At 40.2% G+C, this 16,847-nt stretch overlaps 1 protein-coding gene across 5 annotated transcripts in view; it reads right to left on the bottom strand.

The window, feature by feature from the left end:
• The window catches only part of LOC141928213 (contactin-4), a 343,764-nt gene that overhangs the window by 102,855 nt on the left and 224,062 nt on the right, over positions 1-16,847 (bottom strand). For all 5 annotated transcript variants that reach the window (XM_074836062.1, XM_074836060.1, XM_074836064.1 and 2 more), the window contains one exon: positions 6,078-6,173. In XM_074836062.1, the coding sequence (XP_074692163.1) occupies positions 6,078-6,173 (96 nt within the window). The remainder of the gene's footprint in view (positions 1-6,077; positions 6,174-16,847) is intronic.

The following is a 16,847-nucleotide window of genomic DNA, read 5'->3' as shown; positions in this document are numbered from 1 at the left end:
TTTGGTTTTGGCTTTTTTTGTTTGTTTTGTTTTGTCTAGCAACTCCAGCCCAGTCGATTACTCCTATCTACAGCTCTTCTGAAGAGTGACAGTAGATGGTATTGATCTAGTAGGGCTTTGAAAATGTAAACCAATGTAGCATTGTTTTATGGCATCCAAATTATAGAGCTCACCCTAAGACATGCTGAGATACCTTAACTAGGCTCATCAAAAAAGTAATGAAAACTTCTTGATGTTCTTCACATTTCCAAACCCATTATTGTGAGTCAGTTACTGGAGACTGCCCAGTTAACGCTGTGAGCGGCTGCAATAGGGACCCTTGTGTGTTTGTTGCAACAAAGCCAAAATTTAGCTACATGCATACTTTTAGGATCTTTGACTGTTCTCTCTTGTCCACTTAAATACCTACCGACATCCACCATGCTGCTACACAGGCCCTGAATATCATGTTCCCATAGCAATGTTTACTCTTACATTATTTTTTTCTGTAGAGGTTCACAGGAGAATGGTCAACACACGACCACTGTTAGCCTTTTGATTAAAAAAGCAGTGGAAATGAGGAAAAACACTTCACGCGCAGGGTAATTATCTCAGAAAACATGCTAACAACCCAGCTAGGTTTCTGTTAGTTCTTACACTGATTTAGTGTATGTAAATGAACAAATGGGGAAGGGAAAAAAAAAAAAAAAAGAAAAAGAACTGAAAACTTCTAACAGACAAGGCGCCATAAATATGGCAGGACTGGCTTTGGGGGCTCAGGCATCCACTGCTCCAAGAGCAGAAAATATGACAGAAGCAAATTTACATTTATTCTGATTTTCAGTCCAGCGACTTCCTGAGCTCCAGATGAACATTTATTTTCCAAATTTCCAGCACTCAGCAAGCACTTCATCATAGGAGGCAATCGCATCATTATGCTGCTTAACAAAATGTAACACCAGGATGCACTGACCTGACAAAATAGTGACTCCCTGCTGAAACCATGCTGCAAGAAATATACATTTCATTTTCATCTTGGGGGATCAGGGGGGAAGCCTAGATTCATATGCTGAATCTCAATTCATATTAAACTAAAAATTGGGACAATACATGGTGATGCCCAAATTGTTCTGTGCAAGCTGTATGCAGCTCATTTTATGATGCTGAAAATACTTGTTAATCATTTGGATTCATTTTCAGGACGAATTTCTTGCAGTATTTGAATAGTAGGAAGCTATTTATTTGGTATCATTAAGAAGAAAAAAACCTCTCAACAACTAATGTATGTAGGCCAACATAATTTCACTTTTAGCTGCCAGCTCTTTAAATATGGATATTTCCAAGTAGCAAAGTATTAGAGCTAACTACAGCTGAAAGGATAAAAGTCTGGATGCAGATTGCCTTTTTTTTTTTAGTAAAATCCATAATTTTTAAGACCAGGATGACCAATGACATAACACTGGATAGGAAATGATTCCCTTCTGATTTACTACTTTTCTAACTGGAAAAGGGCATAACCCCCCCATGCCTCACCTCTTCAGAGCAACAGCTACTCTCAGATTGAATAGTTTTGCCTTTTTTTTTTTTTTTTTTTTTTAAGGCATCCTTTTCAATGCAGAACAGAAACTAAAGTAAAAACTTAATTAAAAAAAAAAAAGGTAGATTTTTGTTTTTCCCCAGACAGTTCTATGTTTCAGCTTTGGTCATTAATGTCCCCAGGCACTTTCTGCAAGGATGATGAAGTTAGCTTTGCTATCCTAATCAAGTTCCAAAATAAGTAATTGCATTTTCTCTATCTTAATGCCACTCGCACTTTCAACAAGATATATTATTTTTCACTTCTAACCTGAATGTTTTTTACTGTTGCACTACCATGTTAAATACTTGCAATGTTAGATCCCAGCAGTGGGATATTGCTTTGCAAACACTACCTTGGACCCTGGGGATGGAAGCTGCCCATGAAACACAGTGGTTTTCCGACATGCAGCTACTTCCCAGTGATATCTGATATTCTCTTATGAACCTCCATCTGCCCAGAGCTGGAACAGGAGACAGCTGTGGTAATTGTGCAGTGATTGCTAGAGACCAAATAGCTTTGATTACACTGGGAGACATGCAGTTGGCTAACGGAAACACGATGCACGCTGCTGAAAAGCATTAACTTTGCAGTTGTGACTTTTAAAACTCATCCTTATTTCTAACCTTAGGAGGAAGGAAAAGGAGGAAGGAAAAGTACAAGAAAATACTGCCACAGAGAAGAATTAATTCCTGCAGAACAAGGGACCTGTTTTAATTTTCCATTAAATACTTTCTATGCAAACCAGGAAACAACAACCAGAGTAACTCCAGCCCAGCTTAGTTACAAAATTGTAATAGTATCAATTTAGACTAATTGTGGATCTGGCTACAATTAAATCATTTTCTAGCTGGAACAGAGCAGGTCATAGATGGCTGTCACATAGGGAGTCATCTCTCATCCAAATAATTGAGGGAAATAATTACCCTTCAGTTTTCTGCCTTGCTGGGCACCAGAAATGCGCTTTTTCTCCTGGTCACCGTAAGATGCTCTTTCCCACATACTAAACCCAAACTGGAAATAATGGCAGCACCTTTTTGTAATGTTTCTGTATCATCAGTACTTACACCCAGTCCAAAACTGTCCCCCAAATCACCTGAACAAACATAACATAATTTCCTTCTCATTGCTTACACGAACCACCACCAGCCACCGCATCTCCACGCAAGGTGTTCATGCTGCAAACATTTCTTACAGCAAAACTGAAAACTCTCAGTAACCACAGAGCAAAGCCTTGCTAAGGGTACAAAGACAAAAGTGCACGATTCCTGCCTCGTGTCTGCATTGCTGTGCAATCCCCGTGTCCCTCTGGAAGATGGCAGCCTACTCACCTGGGGAGAAACGGGAGCCAGCACTGCGTGGCCACTGGTGCCAGCCGGAGTGGGCTGTGCAGGTGGGCTTAGTTCTTCTAACTGGAAAAGCATATGAAAACTCAGGCCTTGACTCTTCAGAGCAGTACAGCTCAGCAGCCATGCCAGGCCTTCCTGGACTTGGCCCATTGATACTATCCACCTTCACACAGCACAATTAGTTTGGGATAGGTTGAGGGTGATCACCGCTCTTCAGCCTCACGTTCAAGGCACTCATAAAGGGGGTTTAAGGATCACAAAGCATTTCTGTTCCAAATCTCCCCTCTTTTCTTCACTATGGAAATTAAGCTAAAGCTGATGTTTCACCCACAGCACTGCAGACTGCAAACAAGTTGATGGCTGATCCACAACCTGTCTTCAGTGGCTTTTAACATCTAGCTTTGGCAGCTGCCTCATCAGATGTGGCAATGAGACCCACCTGCAGGGGCTGAGGGGCAAACTCCCTCCACACAGACCAGAGGGCACATCATTTTGGGGAATATTTAACAATACAGGATCCACTCTGATAGAAGTTAGATGCTGTGATAACAAGTAATTTTGTGGACTTGATATCACAGATTCAAGAACAACCTTCAAGTGATGAACATCAGAAATTGAGATATTAAAACTCTCCTGATAATGTCTGAAGTAAAAGGAAAAACAACATCAGAAGGTGAGAAGCCCTAGCTGAATAAATCAAGCAGGTAGGTATGTTTGCCAGCCGGTCAGATGCAAGCAAAGAAGCTCCACAAGCACTTATCCTATCTGAGCAATAAAAGCAGCTTAATGGCAAATGGCTCACCCAGCAATTTTCGTCCCACTGATGAGGACAGACAGATTTCAAAACAGGATTGCAAATTTCTTTAAAAGGGGCACAGATCCATAAAAGATGACTGCTTATTTGTAACATACCAAAGGACCCCCTGATGAAAGAGCCAACCGCAATGGCTGTTGTTGATCATGGCTGTTAGCAGCATGACACTGAAATGGTGCTTGGCAAGAAGAGGTGACTAACTCCCTTTCTAACACATTTTTTTGATATAAAGGTAACAGTGCAATACATGTTCTGTAAGTCAGTCAACAAATGTAGCACTGGCACGTTTAAAACAAATCTGTGCTAAATTGAAATAATTGTTTTGTATTTTCTAAGCATTTATACCATCCTCTTTGAAGCAAACTACACCAAAGTACTTGCTATGTTATTTATTATTAGTCGCTTGTAAACTCTGCTTTGAATCTACTTTTTTCCCTACTAAATTTTACCTTTGCCACTGAGAGAACCCTGTCTGTCTAAGTGCCATTAATACAAACTCCTCGTAAACCTCCTCACACAAATAGTGGATGGTGGTGGCTCTTCTCAGAGAAGGGCCTTTGGCAGGTACCACATGCTGCCAGAAGAGATCATCACCAGGCAGATGCAGACAGCAGCTATTTTAGTCTTCCCTTTCATCTCCTTGTTAGCTACTTTGTAACATAAATATATTGAGAATCTGAAGAATACCAAACACTTTGGTGCTAAAATTCAGAGCGCTATGTGAGCGTTTGGTGTTCTCCAGATTCTCAATATATTTATACAGTCCTTTTGCTGTACTTAAAATCTTAAGATAATCTAGAGTAGAAGGTTGTAAATATTCTTCATGTTAATGAGAACTGACCTCCTATCTCGCCCAACCCTCCCTCCCCTGGGTGGGTGCATTGTGCTGTTGACTCTCCAGGATAACCTAGGTTAGAAATGTGGCTATGGAAAATGCCCAGGAAATACAGAAGGGTGTGACACAAATGCCCGAAGCATTCAGGGCTGATCAGCATGCTTGGCTAGATCTGAAACCTCTACCCCTTTTTGAACCCCAGGTGGTGTTTGATGAGCTGGTCAGGTGTCTGCAATATTTTTCCCAAATCCTATCACGGTCTGTGACCCGAGGTGCTGCCTGGGCCAGTGACCAAGGAATGGGGGCAATGCAATGCAAAGATATCTGCACAGCTCTGCCATGGCCAGGCACAGGGTGGGCCAGACCCAGTAACCGCTGTGGGTGCCAGCTTCCATAACCATATGGGGATGTACACGCCACTGCCCCTGCTCTAAACAGCAAGTATAATGTGACAGGTGCAAAAATGACAAATTAGTAAGATTTTAAGAGGGGAGCAATCATGTTATAATACAACTATAGTACACTCTACAGAGTATGTGTCGATAAGACCACTCTAACACCACAGATTTATTTTTTTTACCTATCTGCTACTACAGCTTTTTCATTTCTCTGTGACAGTCAGAAATCTGTCTCTTTCTGAGGTGTTAGAGATACCAGTGACTGTCAAGAGAAGACAGGTAATGTCATTTTCTGTACAGTCTGTATTGCTGGACACTCAATGAGCCCTGAGATACAGTTAGCACCTGTCTCTGTAATAATAATGGATTTAAACGTATCACCAGGCAAAAACCACAGTGCACACAGTGGCAAACCTTCAGGGAATTTCGGTAGCAGAGTTTCTCTGTCCTTCTGTCTGGACCTTCAGATTACCATTTCCAGAAGGTGCAGGTGTGAAGATCAGGAGAGAATACAGTGGTGTCTTCAGCATCTCTACGTAACTTGCTGGCATGTTATTTCTCCCTCTCCTACAACACTCTCCCTGCCTCTCCCTTCCATAAAGACAGTAGGAAGAATATGTATTGCCATTCCAGAAATAAATCACCATATGAGACCTGGACAACTGCTAATGGATCCTCAACACCCAGGAGACAAAAATAGTGCCAATGAATATTTGAAAAAAAAAAAAAAAAGATGATACACAAAAGTGTCTCCGTCAGCAATCTTCAATCTTTTTGCAGAAGAGACACCTAGGCCACACACAGAAAGGTTTCTAAAAGTTGCACAAGATCTTGGCCATGTCTTCTATATATGCACATATTGCTTTAGTTTGCATCAGTTTATCTCCTTAGTGCATAGTTGTATGCAGTAAAATTAGGCTCCTTCTCTGCACTTACACCCAACCGGAGCTCTCCCAGTGTGTTTGGTCAATAGGACTCCTCAGCATGACCCATTTGGTCAGGCTGGCACCACCACAGCCTTCTCCTTTAAGGTGTGCCATTTTAAACTTCCTGAAACATACCCTGAGAATGAAAATGTTGCAAATTGCCACTGAGTGCTGAAAGCAAGAGAAGGAAATGGCTTTACCTCCAGAATGCGGTGGTGGCCCACACAGCAGCACCATGCCCTGGCCCTGGCGGACAGACACCGTGCTTCTTGTTCTGGTTTTGAAGTTCTCAAGATCTGCCAAAAGAGAAAGAACTCAATTAATGGGAGTTTAATGGGGTTTTTTTCCTCATGAGAAGGACAGAAGGGTCATGAGGACTTTGCTGTGGGACAGAGAAACAAAGTGAGCATCAGCTTGAAAGGTGGGTTGGTGAGACTTGGGTGGGTCATGGGGCAGTGGGAGAGTGCTTTGGTAGCAAAAACGTCTCCACAGGCTGCAAGGCTGGTAAGGGGGAAAAGGTGCTGATTTACCTGGGGCAGAAGACATGCCTAGATAAAACTCCAGCAACCTGCAATGCTGCTAGTTTTATTTTACGAATTTATGAAGAATTACTGCCTTAAATAATCACTATCAATTATGTTATAAGCCAGTTGTGTTTCCCTTTAGAAGACTTGTTACTGATGCCTTTGCAACCCGTGTGTGGAAACCCTTCCTTTCCCATACGGGAGTCTCTTGCAATAGCTGTATGTTAGCCACACAGTGCTTAAATTAAATTCCCCCTTCCACCTCTCTCCTTTTCCTGCCCTTCAGAGGCCATGCACTGCAAAAAATGCAACTCCCTCTCTTCTCTCCCTGTGCAATGAATTCAAGAAACTTGCTATTAAGTGTCGAGGTGACTCTCTGTGAGCTGAGCAGTGGCACCAGGTATTGATCAGCACCATCAGCTGCTGCGCGGGAGCACTAAAACACTGAATCACTTTTATCTTTAACAGTCCCTTGCATTTCAATTTTCATTTTTTTTGCTTTCAGAGTAGCTGAGCTGTGGTTTGGTGATTACAAACCTGTTGTCAGTGCAGTTGGGAACCAGAGAAAACACACAGGTGATAAATATTTAACAGCAGGAACTAGTAGGAACATCATTATAAGGTTACAAGGATGAAAAATTAAGCCTTGATTTTTATCCCCTCTTGAAAATGTTTTCTGGAAGCACTGGCATGCATACTTAAAAAAAAATAATAAATGAAAATAAATAAAAACAGAAGTCACTGCTTCATTTTAGAAACCTTTTTCATGGACCCTTCCTGCTAAAGCAAAATTCAGGACAAAGTCCAGGCAAAAGGGGAACTAAAGTGGAAGCAGTCATCGTGAGACTTCCAGCACAGTTCTGTCATACCCTTATGCTGTACATTACATCATTCCTGGGAATTTATTATTATATTATTTCAGCTTTTTCATTTGCATTTTAGTGGATAAATATTGTGGGGACTTAAAAAGCCAGCTGCACTGCAGTGAATTATTTGTGAAAACAAAACCAGTCTAAATCTGCCACCCTCCCATCTTTCTTCTGCCCAAGGAGTGAAGCAACGCCTACTGAACTCAGGGCTGCTGCTGGTTGCATTAGGTCCTAAGGTTGTCGCATTATAAAACTCTCTGGGCAAAATGGGTTCACACAGGAGGTTTAACACTACAGTTGAGATTAAAACTGATCCAAATTTAACCTGGGTATCAATTTAACAGCAGGTTCAACAGTGTGAGCTGTTTGGTCAGACTCTGTAGGTACAGGAAGACAATAAAGCATGGAGTTCCCCAGCCTCAAATCATAGTCTGAGTCTATAACTTTGAGCAGGGTGATTTTCTTTGTCATTCTGTCTTTTTATTGGCCTACGAAAAAAGACAGAAGGAAAACAGAAGAAAACCCATTATCAAGGAAATTAGAGGGTTACAATTTTTCTGTCCTAAGTTCCGAAAAAAATGGGGGAATGGCACTTTTCAGGAACCACTATTACATTCCTCTGGCCACCTGTCAGTCCCATAGATTTAAAAGCATTTTGACTGCATACAGGCACAAGATTGGATTCCATCCTCACTGAGCACAGTTGCATGGAGGAATAAACGTGGTATTAGGAAACATTTTTACATGAATATTATTTCCAATAAATGAAAAAGTAAAGTAAAAGCAAAACAAGTCCCAATCATCAAAGCAGATGCTTTATATACATATATATACACACACATATATATGTACTAGAAAGAAAATTGCCAAAATATTGGTAAGTGTCAAATAATATTTAATGGAAGATTCTCCATATCTCTATTTAGCTATTTATATCTTCCTCCATGCTGATAGAACTAATATATTATGCCATACGCATATACATACGCAAAACATCTTAGAGATTATAGTGAATTCACTTTTCAGGCCTGAATCCTAAAAAAGCCAGATGCAGGTCTGCTTTGGAACAGATGAAAGAAAAACCGCATCAACTCTGAGCCTGCATGTTTAAGCCTACTTATACAGTGCTCTAGGGAATTCTTCTGTTAATCACAGGGGAGGGAATGGGAAAGGTCTTTCATTACTAATCATAAAAAAAGCCACCTGCTTGGTGACTCAGCAAATCTTGATTACGATAGTATTGGGAGAAAGCGCACAACTCAATAGTTTAAATGCAAATATAGTCCTCTCTCTTTTTTTTTTTTGCAAGGAAGAAATAATCTTATTTGTTGACAAAACAGATAGCTATATATTTATGACAAGAAAAGGACTGCTATCAGGCAAAGAGTCTGCTTGGGTGAACAACTAGGAAATGATGGAAGAATGGTCAAAATCAACTGGAGGCAGCAAGCAAAACAGAGCATTCATCACTACCTCTCGTAGTGCAAACTATCAAGCTTTGAAAGTCAACTGTCAATTCTGAAAAGCCTCATGCATGTGCTTAAAATCTGGCTCCGAGTAAACTAACAAGATTAAGATAATTATAAGAAAGGCTAATGTCTCATCAAACTGATTAGGCTGATTATGCTCATGCACTCTGAAATCCACACTTCAAATTTATTTTTGTAATACCTAAATAGTAACTTGAATTAACAATAATATCATTAAGATTTTATTAATAAGAAACTTCATTTAAACACCACCTTGCAATCTTTCCCAAGAAATTAGGAACATTATTAGTGCTGTTGAACAGTTACAAAGCATACTGATTAGTGATGTGCGGGTTCAAGAGGTTCTCCTCTGCTTTCACATGCTGTGCAAAGTGAACAAAAACCTTTCCTACAAAATTCTGCTCAAATGCGTGCAGAATATTGCACTGAAATTTTGTACTGCTGAATTCCCCACACATGGAGGTAAGACACTGACTAAACTAAAGTTAAACACACTCGCTGAAAACCACCCCGCAAGATGCTTTAACGCAGAAGTAGGTCTCTGACATTTCTTTCCCCATGTTTGTTATCTTCCTCCAAGGGAAACACAGCTGTCTAGTGCCTCTTTACCCCTGCCCAGAGAGTAAGAAAGAAATTATTCTATATACTTTTGACATTAAAAATCAATGGGACAGCAAAAGAAGAAAAAAGTAACCAACGCTGCAGGATGACCCTGAATTACAGTGTAAATGGTTCGGCTGCATGTGTCTCCCCTGACAAGAGTATTAAGTTCTACTTTGCCTTGCCCCAAGCCCAAAGATCCTGACTAATGTAGGATGATTTTTGTACTTATTTGCCAATTAAAAAAACCAACAAACCCACAAAAATGCCAGAAGACTTATTGAGCCAACAAGCTCCATTATTTCTTGGCAGACTTACAGTTTAGGAAGAAGGTTTGAAGCAGGACTATCATACCTCCATGTTTCCCTCAATAACAGACCTCTTTCCACTGGAAATTACACCTGAGCAGAATTAGGTGACCCTGGAAATCTGAGGTTTGCAGGTGTCCAGCTGCTGGACCTGCACTGTGCCTGAGCAGATGACCCCCACGACTCGGCATGGCTCTTTGGCATGTGCTGCTACAGGGCTGGCCTCTACTCAGTGTTTTTCTTATGGTGTCATATTTTACCTTTTTTTTGTTTCCTAGTCCTTCTTGTTATATTCCAGATTTGGGAGGGAGGCAGTGAAAGCCTCGAACAGGTCACTACTTTCTCAAACAGAATGAAACCATACTGGTTTACATGTAAAAGCACTGTCATGAGGCGACAATGCCATCCCTTCAAGTGTTTCCTAACCCAGTGAAGGATGTAACGAAAAACAGTGGTAGAAGCTGAAGTCATGGAAATGGAGATGAGAAATTACACTTACTGTGAATGATCATCAGATGGTGGAACAAACTACAACAGAGAGCAGTGGGTTCAGCATCCTTGATGCTTGGAGATCAAGACCACCTTTCTAGAACATGCACAAACACTAACTATGCTTTAATCACACTTAAGCAGCCAGCTTCAGCTAGGGATAAACTGGTGGAAAATATGGCCATTGATAAGCAGGAAGCCACATTACAGGGCACTGCACCCATCTAGCCTTCAGGTATATGAAATACTGAGGAGGAGGAGGAGGAGGTCTGGAAGCCAGGGTGATAGTATGGTGGCCTGATGCCCACTAACAGACCTGAGAGTCCCAGAGGTTTGCTCCCTGGGACCTGGCAACACAGTATGTAAGAGATCTGAAAATAATCACATTATGATTAATAATTAAGTACCCCATGGGGTACTAAATACCTCATAATATAAATAAAAGACGTGGTGATTTTAGGAGTTTACAGTTAAATGTTAGACATCATGTAACGAGCATTAGTAAACAGAAGGGAGAGAACAAGACGAAGCAAAACAATGCCTGGAAGTGATACATTCATTAAGTTTTAGCATGCAGGCATCTTTGTGACTTAATTAAAGTTTTTAGGGTGTGAATTGCTTCAATTATAGTGATCCATCATTGCATAGATCAAAAAAGAAAGGAGCTTTAATTTCAATAAAAATATTTATACATGAAACAAACAAAACATGACCAGAATTAAGGACTGCTTACATGAATAGAAACTGCTTCTTGTTAGAGACAGGATCCCCGCATGCACTTTTGGTGAAAGTACATCCACTCAACAACTCAGTGATTTGTGGCACTGGGCAATATGTGACTATGAAAAAATACAGTTTCTATTCATAGGATCAAAAAGGAAACACCACAGCATAGCACACACAAGGAGGATGTAAACTCACTCTAACTAATCAAAGCAGCATATGTTCTCACAAGAAATCCTACGTCACTTACACCAATGAATAACTTACAGATCAGGTTTTTATTTTAAATGTGTGATTTCAAATAATCAAGATCAGATATTTGTATGATTGTTAGAAAAAGAATACACTTGCACGGTAGTTTTTGCCCTATTTAACTTGGAGATTCTCTATTTAGAAAGCAATTGTCAAAATCGATTGAGAAACCACTGAGGAAGAAGATATTAACGCTTCCCAATTCTGGAGGTCAATGTCCTGCCAAAGCTTATTGAGAGCACACAATGCTAAACCAATGACTCCACTGAAAAGAGAAAAACATTGTATAAGCTCCAGTAACCTCAGCATCACAGGAGGACATGATTAGTAATGTTTTCAGTGCAAAGGAAGAACATAACAGGGAGGTTTAACAGGAATTCAGACAGGTTATCACAATTAACACTGTCCTCATACCTTATTTAATGAGTGGGTATGCCATTTAAACTTCTTCATCTCCACAGGATCAGTTCTAAATCAGACTTAGCAGACCCACATGAGTGTAAAGCTGTATGCATTTAACCTGTGAAAAATACATTGATTTGTACCACTGACACCACTGTGTGATTGCATGACTTCAGGAAAGTCACTTAAGTTCTTTGTGACAAAGTTTGTACATCTCTAAGGATGAATTCTTAAACTGTATCTCTCAAAAGCAACTTAATTAGCTAATATTTGCACAGAAACTTGACATCTGGTGCTGAAATGCACTGGAGCGCAATACGCTGTTAGCATGTGCACACTAACACCCACCCTTTAATACAAACTTGAATGTCTTTTCTTGCATTACTAAATTTTTCTGTAGCTTCCATTAAAACTCTGCCTTAACGCTTAGTGATACAACTGACGCAGGTAGTGGTAAATGATGCCAGTCTGATACAGATGCTTATTCCTCAAACACGCTCAAAAGCCCAGAAGGTGCCAGCAGCAGCTGTCAACCCCATCAGCTTTTCAGTCTGAGTAGGGTATTGCATTGAATGACCTCCTTCCAAAACCTCAAATGTGGTTTAATAAAAGCTTAAACAATCTGAAATGATCCAAAGCCCCTTAAGACTGGGTAGTTTGTCTCAGTAAACGGCATATGGAAATTTTAATCAAAAACATATGGCTTTCCACAGTAACAATTATCCAACTTTGGCTAGAGTAATGAAAAATTTCCCCAAGTTTTACGTAAAAAAATCAGTCTTTATAGCAAAGAAGATTCAATTATAAGCAAAAGAGCTGTAGCCTTTTATCCTTTATTAGGACCTGCTTGGGTTTGTACTTTATTTATAAAATTTGGTAATTCTTTTTTTAAGCGACCACTAGATAACTCCCAGAAGTCAAAGTTTGCTCTTTTAAAGAAATATTTCACAGATGACATCAAAGCACAAGGAAACAAACAAGACCATCCTAGCTCACTTTCCCACAAGTTCCCGCTGGCAGGGGCAGTGTCATATTCAACCTCTGCTTTTTGTATTTATATCCCTTCTCATTTATAGCTCCACTGATTGTTGTATTGTTAAGACCTCTACCCAAGCAGAGTGGTTGCGCTGTTTGTACACGAGGCCCGCTTGGTTCCCATTATTGGCTGCAATATGGAAATAACTCAGCTGCTGAACTCAGCGTGCCCTGGAAACCAGACCAAAACAAGGAGGCTTCCCTCAGGAGGCTGCAAGTCTCAGGTCATTGGTGATTTGACAGAGAGATCCCGATTTTTTATGAGAGCTAAGCTCTGTTTTGCCTGCCTTTGTTTGCCGGAGGAGGGTTTCCATGGTTTGCTTTATTTTTTAATGCGCAGCGTATTTTTAGAATTCAAAATGCTTTTGTAATTATGTCCATTCTGAAATTAAGAGAGAACTTTCTATGCAAGAGGGCTATTTTATAGAACTATTAAACAAAACCAAAAATATTATAGAAAATTACATGAATAGTAAATGATTCAAATTGATGGTGACAGGTGTCTGCATGTCTTTTAGAAAGCCAATTTATGTGACTATATCATGCAGAAGGAAGCACTGCTCTACGTTGCCCTGAATGGCATACTGTCAAAAACTCATACACCATTAGTGAACCCTTTGTCATTACATTTAAGGGTTTTTTTCTAATGATTATAAAAGCAGTGTCAATGTTATTTTTATCTATTATACTTGTTTAACTGATATGAAACTATTTCTCCTTCTACTATACTCTAACAAAATCATACATACATCAATCACTTCTTTATACATCACTGAAGTTTAATTTCCAAAAGAAAACATGACTAATGTTCAGGCTTAGAGGAAAAAAAAAATGTTAGTGGCTTTTATGCTGATATATTTTACTTAAGGTCTATCTCTAGAGACTTTTGTAAAGCAAATTTGATAACATGTCAGTGATACTGCTCTACCGAGTTGTTGTTAACAGCAAGTAGCTACCAAAGCATAATACCTGTATCTGTATGTCTTTCTATATCTTCATATGGATCATTATTCCTTCAGAGTGAGATATTCAATGAACCTTGACAGAGGATGTATGTGATTGAAGGAAAAACAAGGGATTGTGACATGGGACCCAAGAATGCAACCACAGTATAATTCCAAAGGTCTTGCTGGTGCAGCTGCAGGATGGAAACAGATGCCTCTGAGCTGTGAGCACAACCCCCAGCTCCTCCTCACAGAAGAACCACAACCCTGGACTGAGCAAAACTGGGCTTGGCTGGAACAAAAAGAACCACAAGCAAGGAGACTACCTATATTAAACACATATAGTAAAACTCAGACATAACAGAGAGAGAAATCAATGAGAAAAAGTGGGTAATACAACAGTAGCAGCAAATGTAGAAAAATACCTGCAGTCAGCCCCAGCCATGGGGAAGACCACCCCCATCATGCTCTCCTAACAAAGCAACTCCAGAGGCTTGCAAGGGCTTGTAAGTGCCTCCTCCTGGGAAGGCTGCCACCACCCAGCTTGTGTCCTGGAGAAGCACAGGAAGGGAAAAGGGTAGGTGATACCCACCCACACTAGACTGTGTGCAGCATTGCAACCGTGTAGTTACTGGGAATTAGCAATAACTGGACACTATGCACTCTCCCCTTACTATCATTGTAACTGTACTAATAAGTCTTTGATTAGGTTACTAATATTTCAGTTAGATTATCAACAATCCTTGGATCAGCATATAAGGGGTTCTTTTAGTCCATATATCTTTCACCCTTGAAACTCAGTTGAACTTTGGATACAAGAAACTTGAATGGTTAAAAATGAATCTGATAATTTAAGAATTGACAAATTAGAAAGCTAAACTTGTCCACTGGCAATTTTGGGCATTCTATAGGGGACAAAACACCACCTTTACTACATATATTAAATTAAATTCAAAGCACCCATACAATAGCAAGTAAAGTGTATAGTTAAGGAGTAATTACCTCTTCATATACGTGAAATGCACAATCCACTTAGGTACACAGATACAGCCAAGACACCTAAAATCAATTTTCAAGCATGACTTAAAAGAGATTTACGGAGCATAATGAGGTTTGCCTTCTCATACCCCTTCTATAACTTTAAGATGATCCCAGCAATCTGAAATTTAGAATGATGTTTAAGGTCATATTCAGTCGAATTGAAGTCAACAGAATTTTTTTTTTTTTTATTAAAGACTTATTTCAAGGGGAATCTGAATAGGTTGGCAATGACATCTCACGGAACAAAAAAACTGACCAGAAGGATTGGCCAAATCTTCCTGGTTCAGACTGAATAAAGAACCTTCTACCAAGAGATAGCTTGTATGCCCTCTTCCAAATTGTTTTCATCACATTTGCATAGCTTTCCACATACAACAGAGCATACTTTCATATCCTGGACAAAATACACAACCAGATGGAGACAGAAGTCATTTGCATCGCTGTCCATGGAATAATATGACTTCATTGGCTGTAGACTATAAACTATGCTAATTTGGCCCGTAAAATAGTCTTGAAGATGAGATTCTAGTGCATCTCAATCAATTTCAGATTTTAGAGGACATTGGTTTGAAGAAATCATAGCCTGTCTATATGAAGGCAGGCTGAAAGCACTTTAACTGATGACTAGCACCCACAAAAGCATTAAAGCTTTTTGCTCTCGAAACACTTGACAAGATTTGCCTCCTGATATTTATGGCTCTAATATCTCTAAACACTGTCTCTATAAAACCTGTGCCTGACTTTTTAAAAGCAGGGTTTTATGTCATCCCTTTCACAAATACACAAAGATTTAGTTCTTCTGCCCATGTCCTTGCTGCTGTGTGAAGACTACACAGCGGACTATGCAGCTCAAAATAAAACCTCCTTTGATATGGAGCTTAACAGAATTTTAGTTTAAGAGCTGGTGTTCTAATGAAGAATTTTTAGAGTCACTGATTTCAGAAATAGTTTGCAAGTCTGGGGATGAAAGCTTTCTAATTTGACCTTTAGAACAGAAATTTCACTAGGATTTCTACTTCACTGGAAAAAAAGAAAGTTTTAGAGGTAAACATCTTGCCATTTTGCTACCCTGCCTCTCCTTTGGAAAATATTTTTGGTTGGACTTGATTACTGTAGGCATTAAACAAGGTATTGCCTGTGCATCTTTACCAAGTGGCCAGGTCCAGTTTGGCCTTCTAGACCTTTCTCTTCCCTGATCTTTCCTGCACAGAAACTGCTACCATTCTCACAAGATGCAAAAATTCTCAGATGAGCCTTTGCCATGGGGGCATTTGCAGCCAGAGGATTTTCATGGTGGGGTTTGCTCCGAAGGGTCAACTTAGCTACATGATGAGAAGTGTAGCTGGAGGAGTTGCAGGTTTGAACCCAAACCAGATGTTCTCAGAGGAGGCATGTTGCCTCCTGCCAGGCAGAAGGGCTTGCAGCTCCTCCTGTCTGAGACAGGAGTGAGCTGCAAATGGCCACACTCGTGTTAGGAAAAGAGAAAGCTGGTGTGTTGACATGCAAGCCAAGATCCTGCTTTTCTCCCAAGCCTTCCCTGCTCTCCCCGTCACATCTCTGACCTATGTATCATCTTGGACTTTGACATCTCTATCTGGGTTCTCATATTGAGACTATGTTTAAATCTTGCCAAGCCTTTCTGACTACCATCTATCAAAGACAGACTGATTTGTCTACCTGAACGGCTAAAATTCCTCCTCAGGCTTTTACCTTGCATCCCAAAGACTGTGGCAGCTTTTTCTCAAGTATTATCAATGCCACTGGCCAACATACAGCTGCGGGAGTCATGGATCCTCATGCCATGCTCAGCCCACTTTCTCCTTCCTCTGGCACACCAAGCACGAGCTGCTTGTCCTCACCAGGATGGCTCCTCCTGACACACTGTATCCTCAGCACCTTGCTGGGATTCGATTCCTGCTTCCAAACAGGCAACAAGGCAGCCCCAGTACTTTTTTTTGCCTTCTTCATGCCATTCATCTTACTGGGGAACAGGGGCTTTTAGCAGTACCTGCAAGGCACCCACTGTTCTCTTTCCAAATCAAATCACTCTATGATGTCACCAAAAAAAAAAGAAAAAAATCCTCCTTGACTTTATGTTCCATTTCATAAAAGCCACCTGTTTACTATCCTTCTATTGGAAATATTTCAAATGTTGTTCATTTTGAAGCAACTCTCCTGCTTGAGACAAAATGCTGAGGAGTCAGAAAACCTTATTTTATTACTTTAATCTGGAAAATCTGGGCAGACATTTCCCCTTGGGTTGACTTGAATGGAGTTACTTCACTCAGAATTT

The sequence above is a fragment of the Strix aluco genome, chromosome 11 (assembly GCF_031877795.1).
Source record: "Strix aluco isolate bStrAlu1 chromosome 11, bStrAlu1.hap1, whole genome shotgun sequence".
Lineage (NCBI taxonomy): Eukaryota > Metazoa > Chordata > Aves > Strigiformes > Strigidae > Strix > Strix aluco.
The sequence above is the reverse complement of the archived record's forward strand: the minus strand, read 5'-3'. Positions and strand labels throughout refer to the sequence as shown.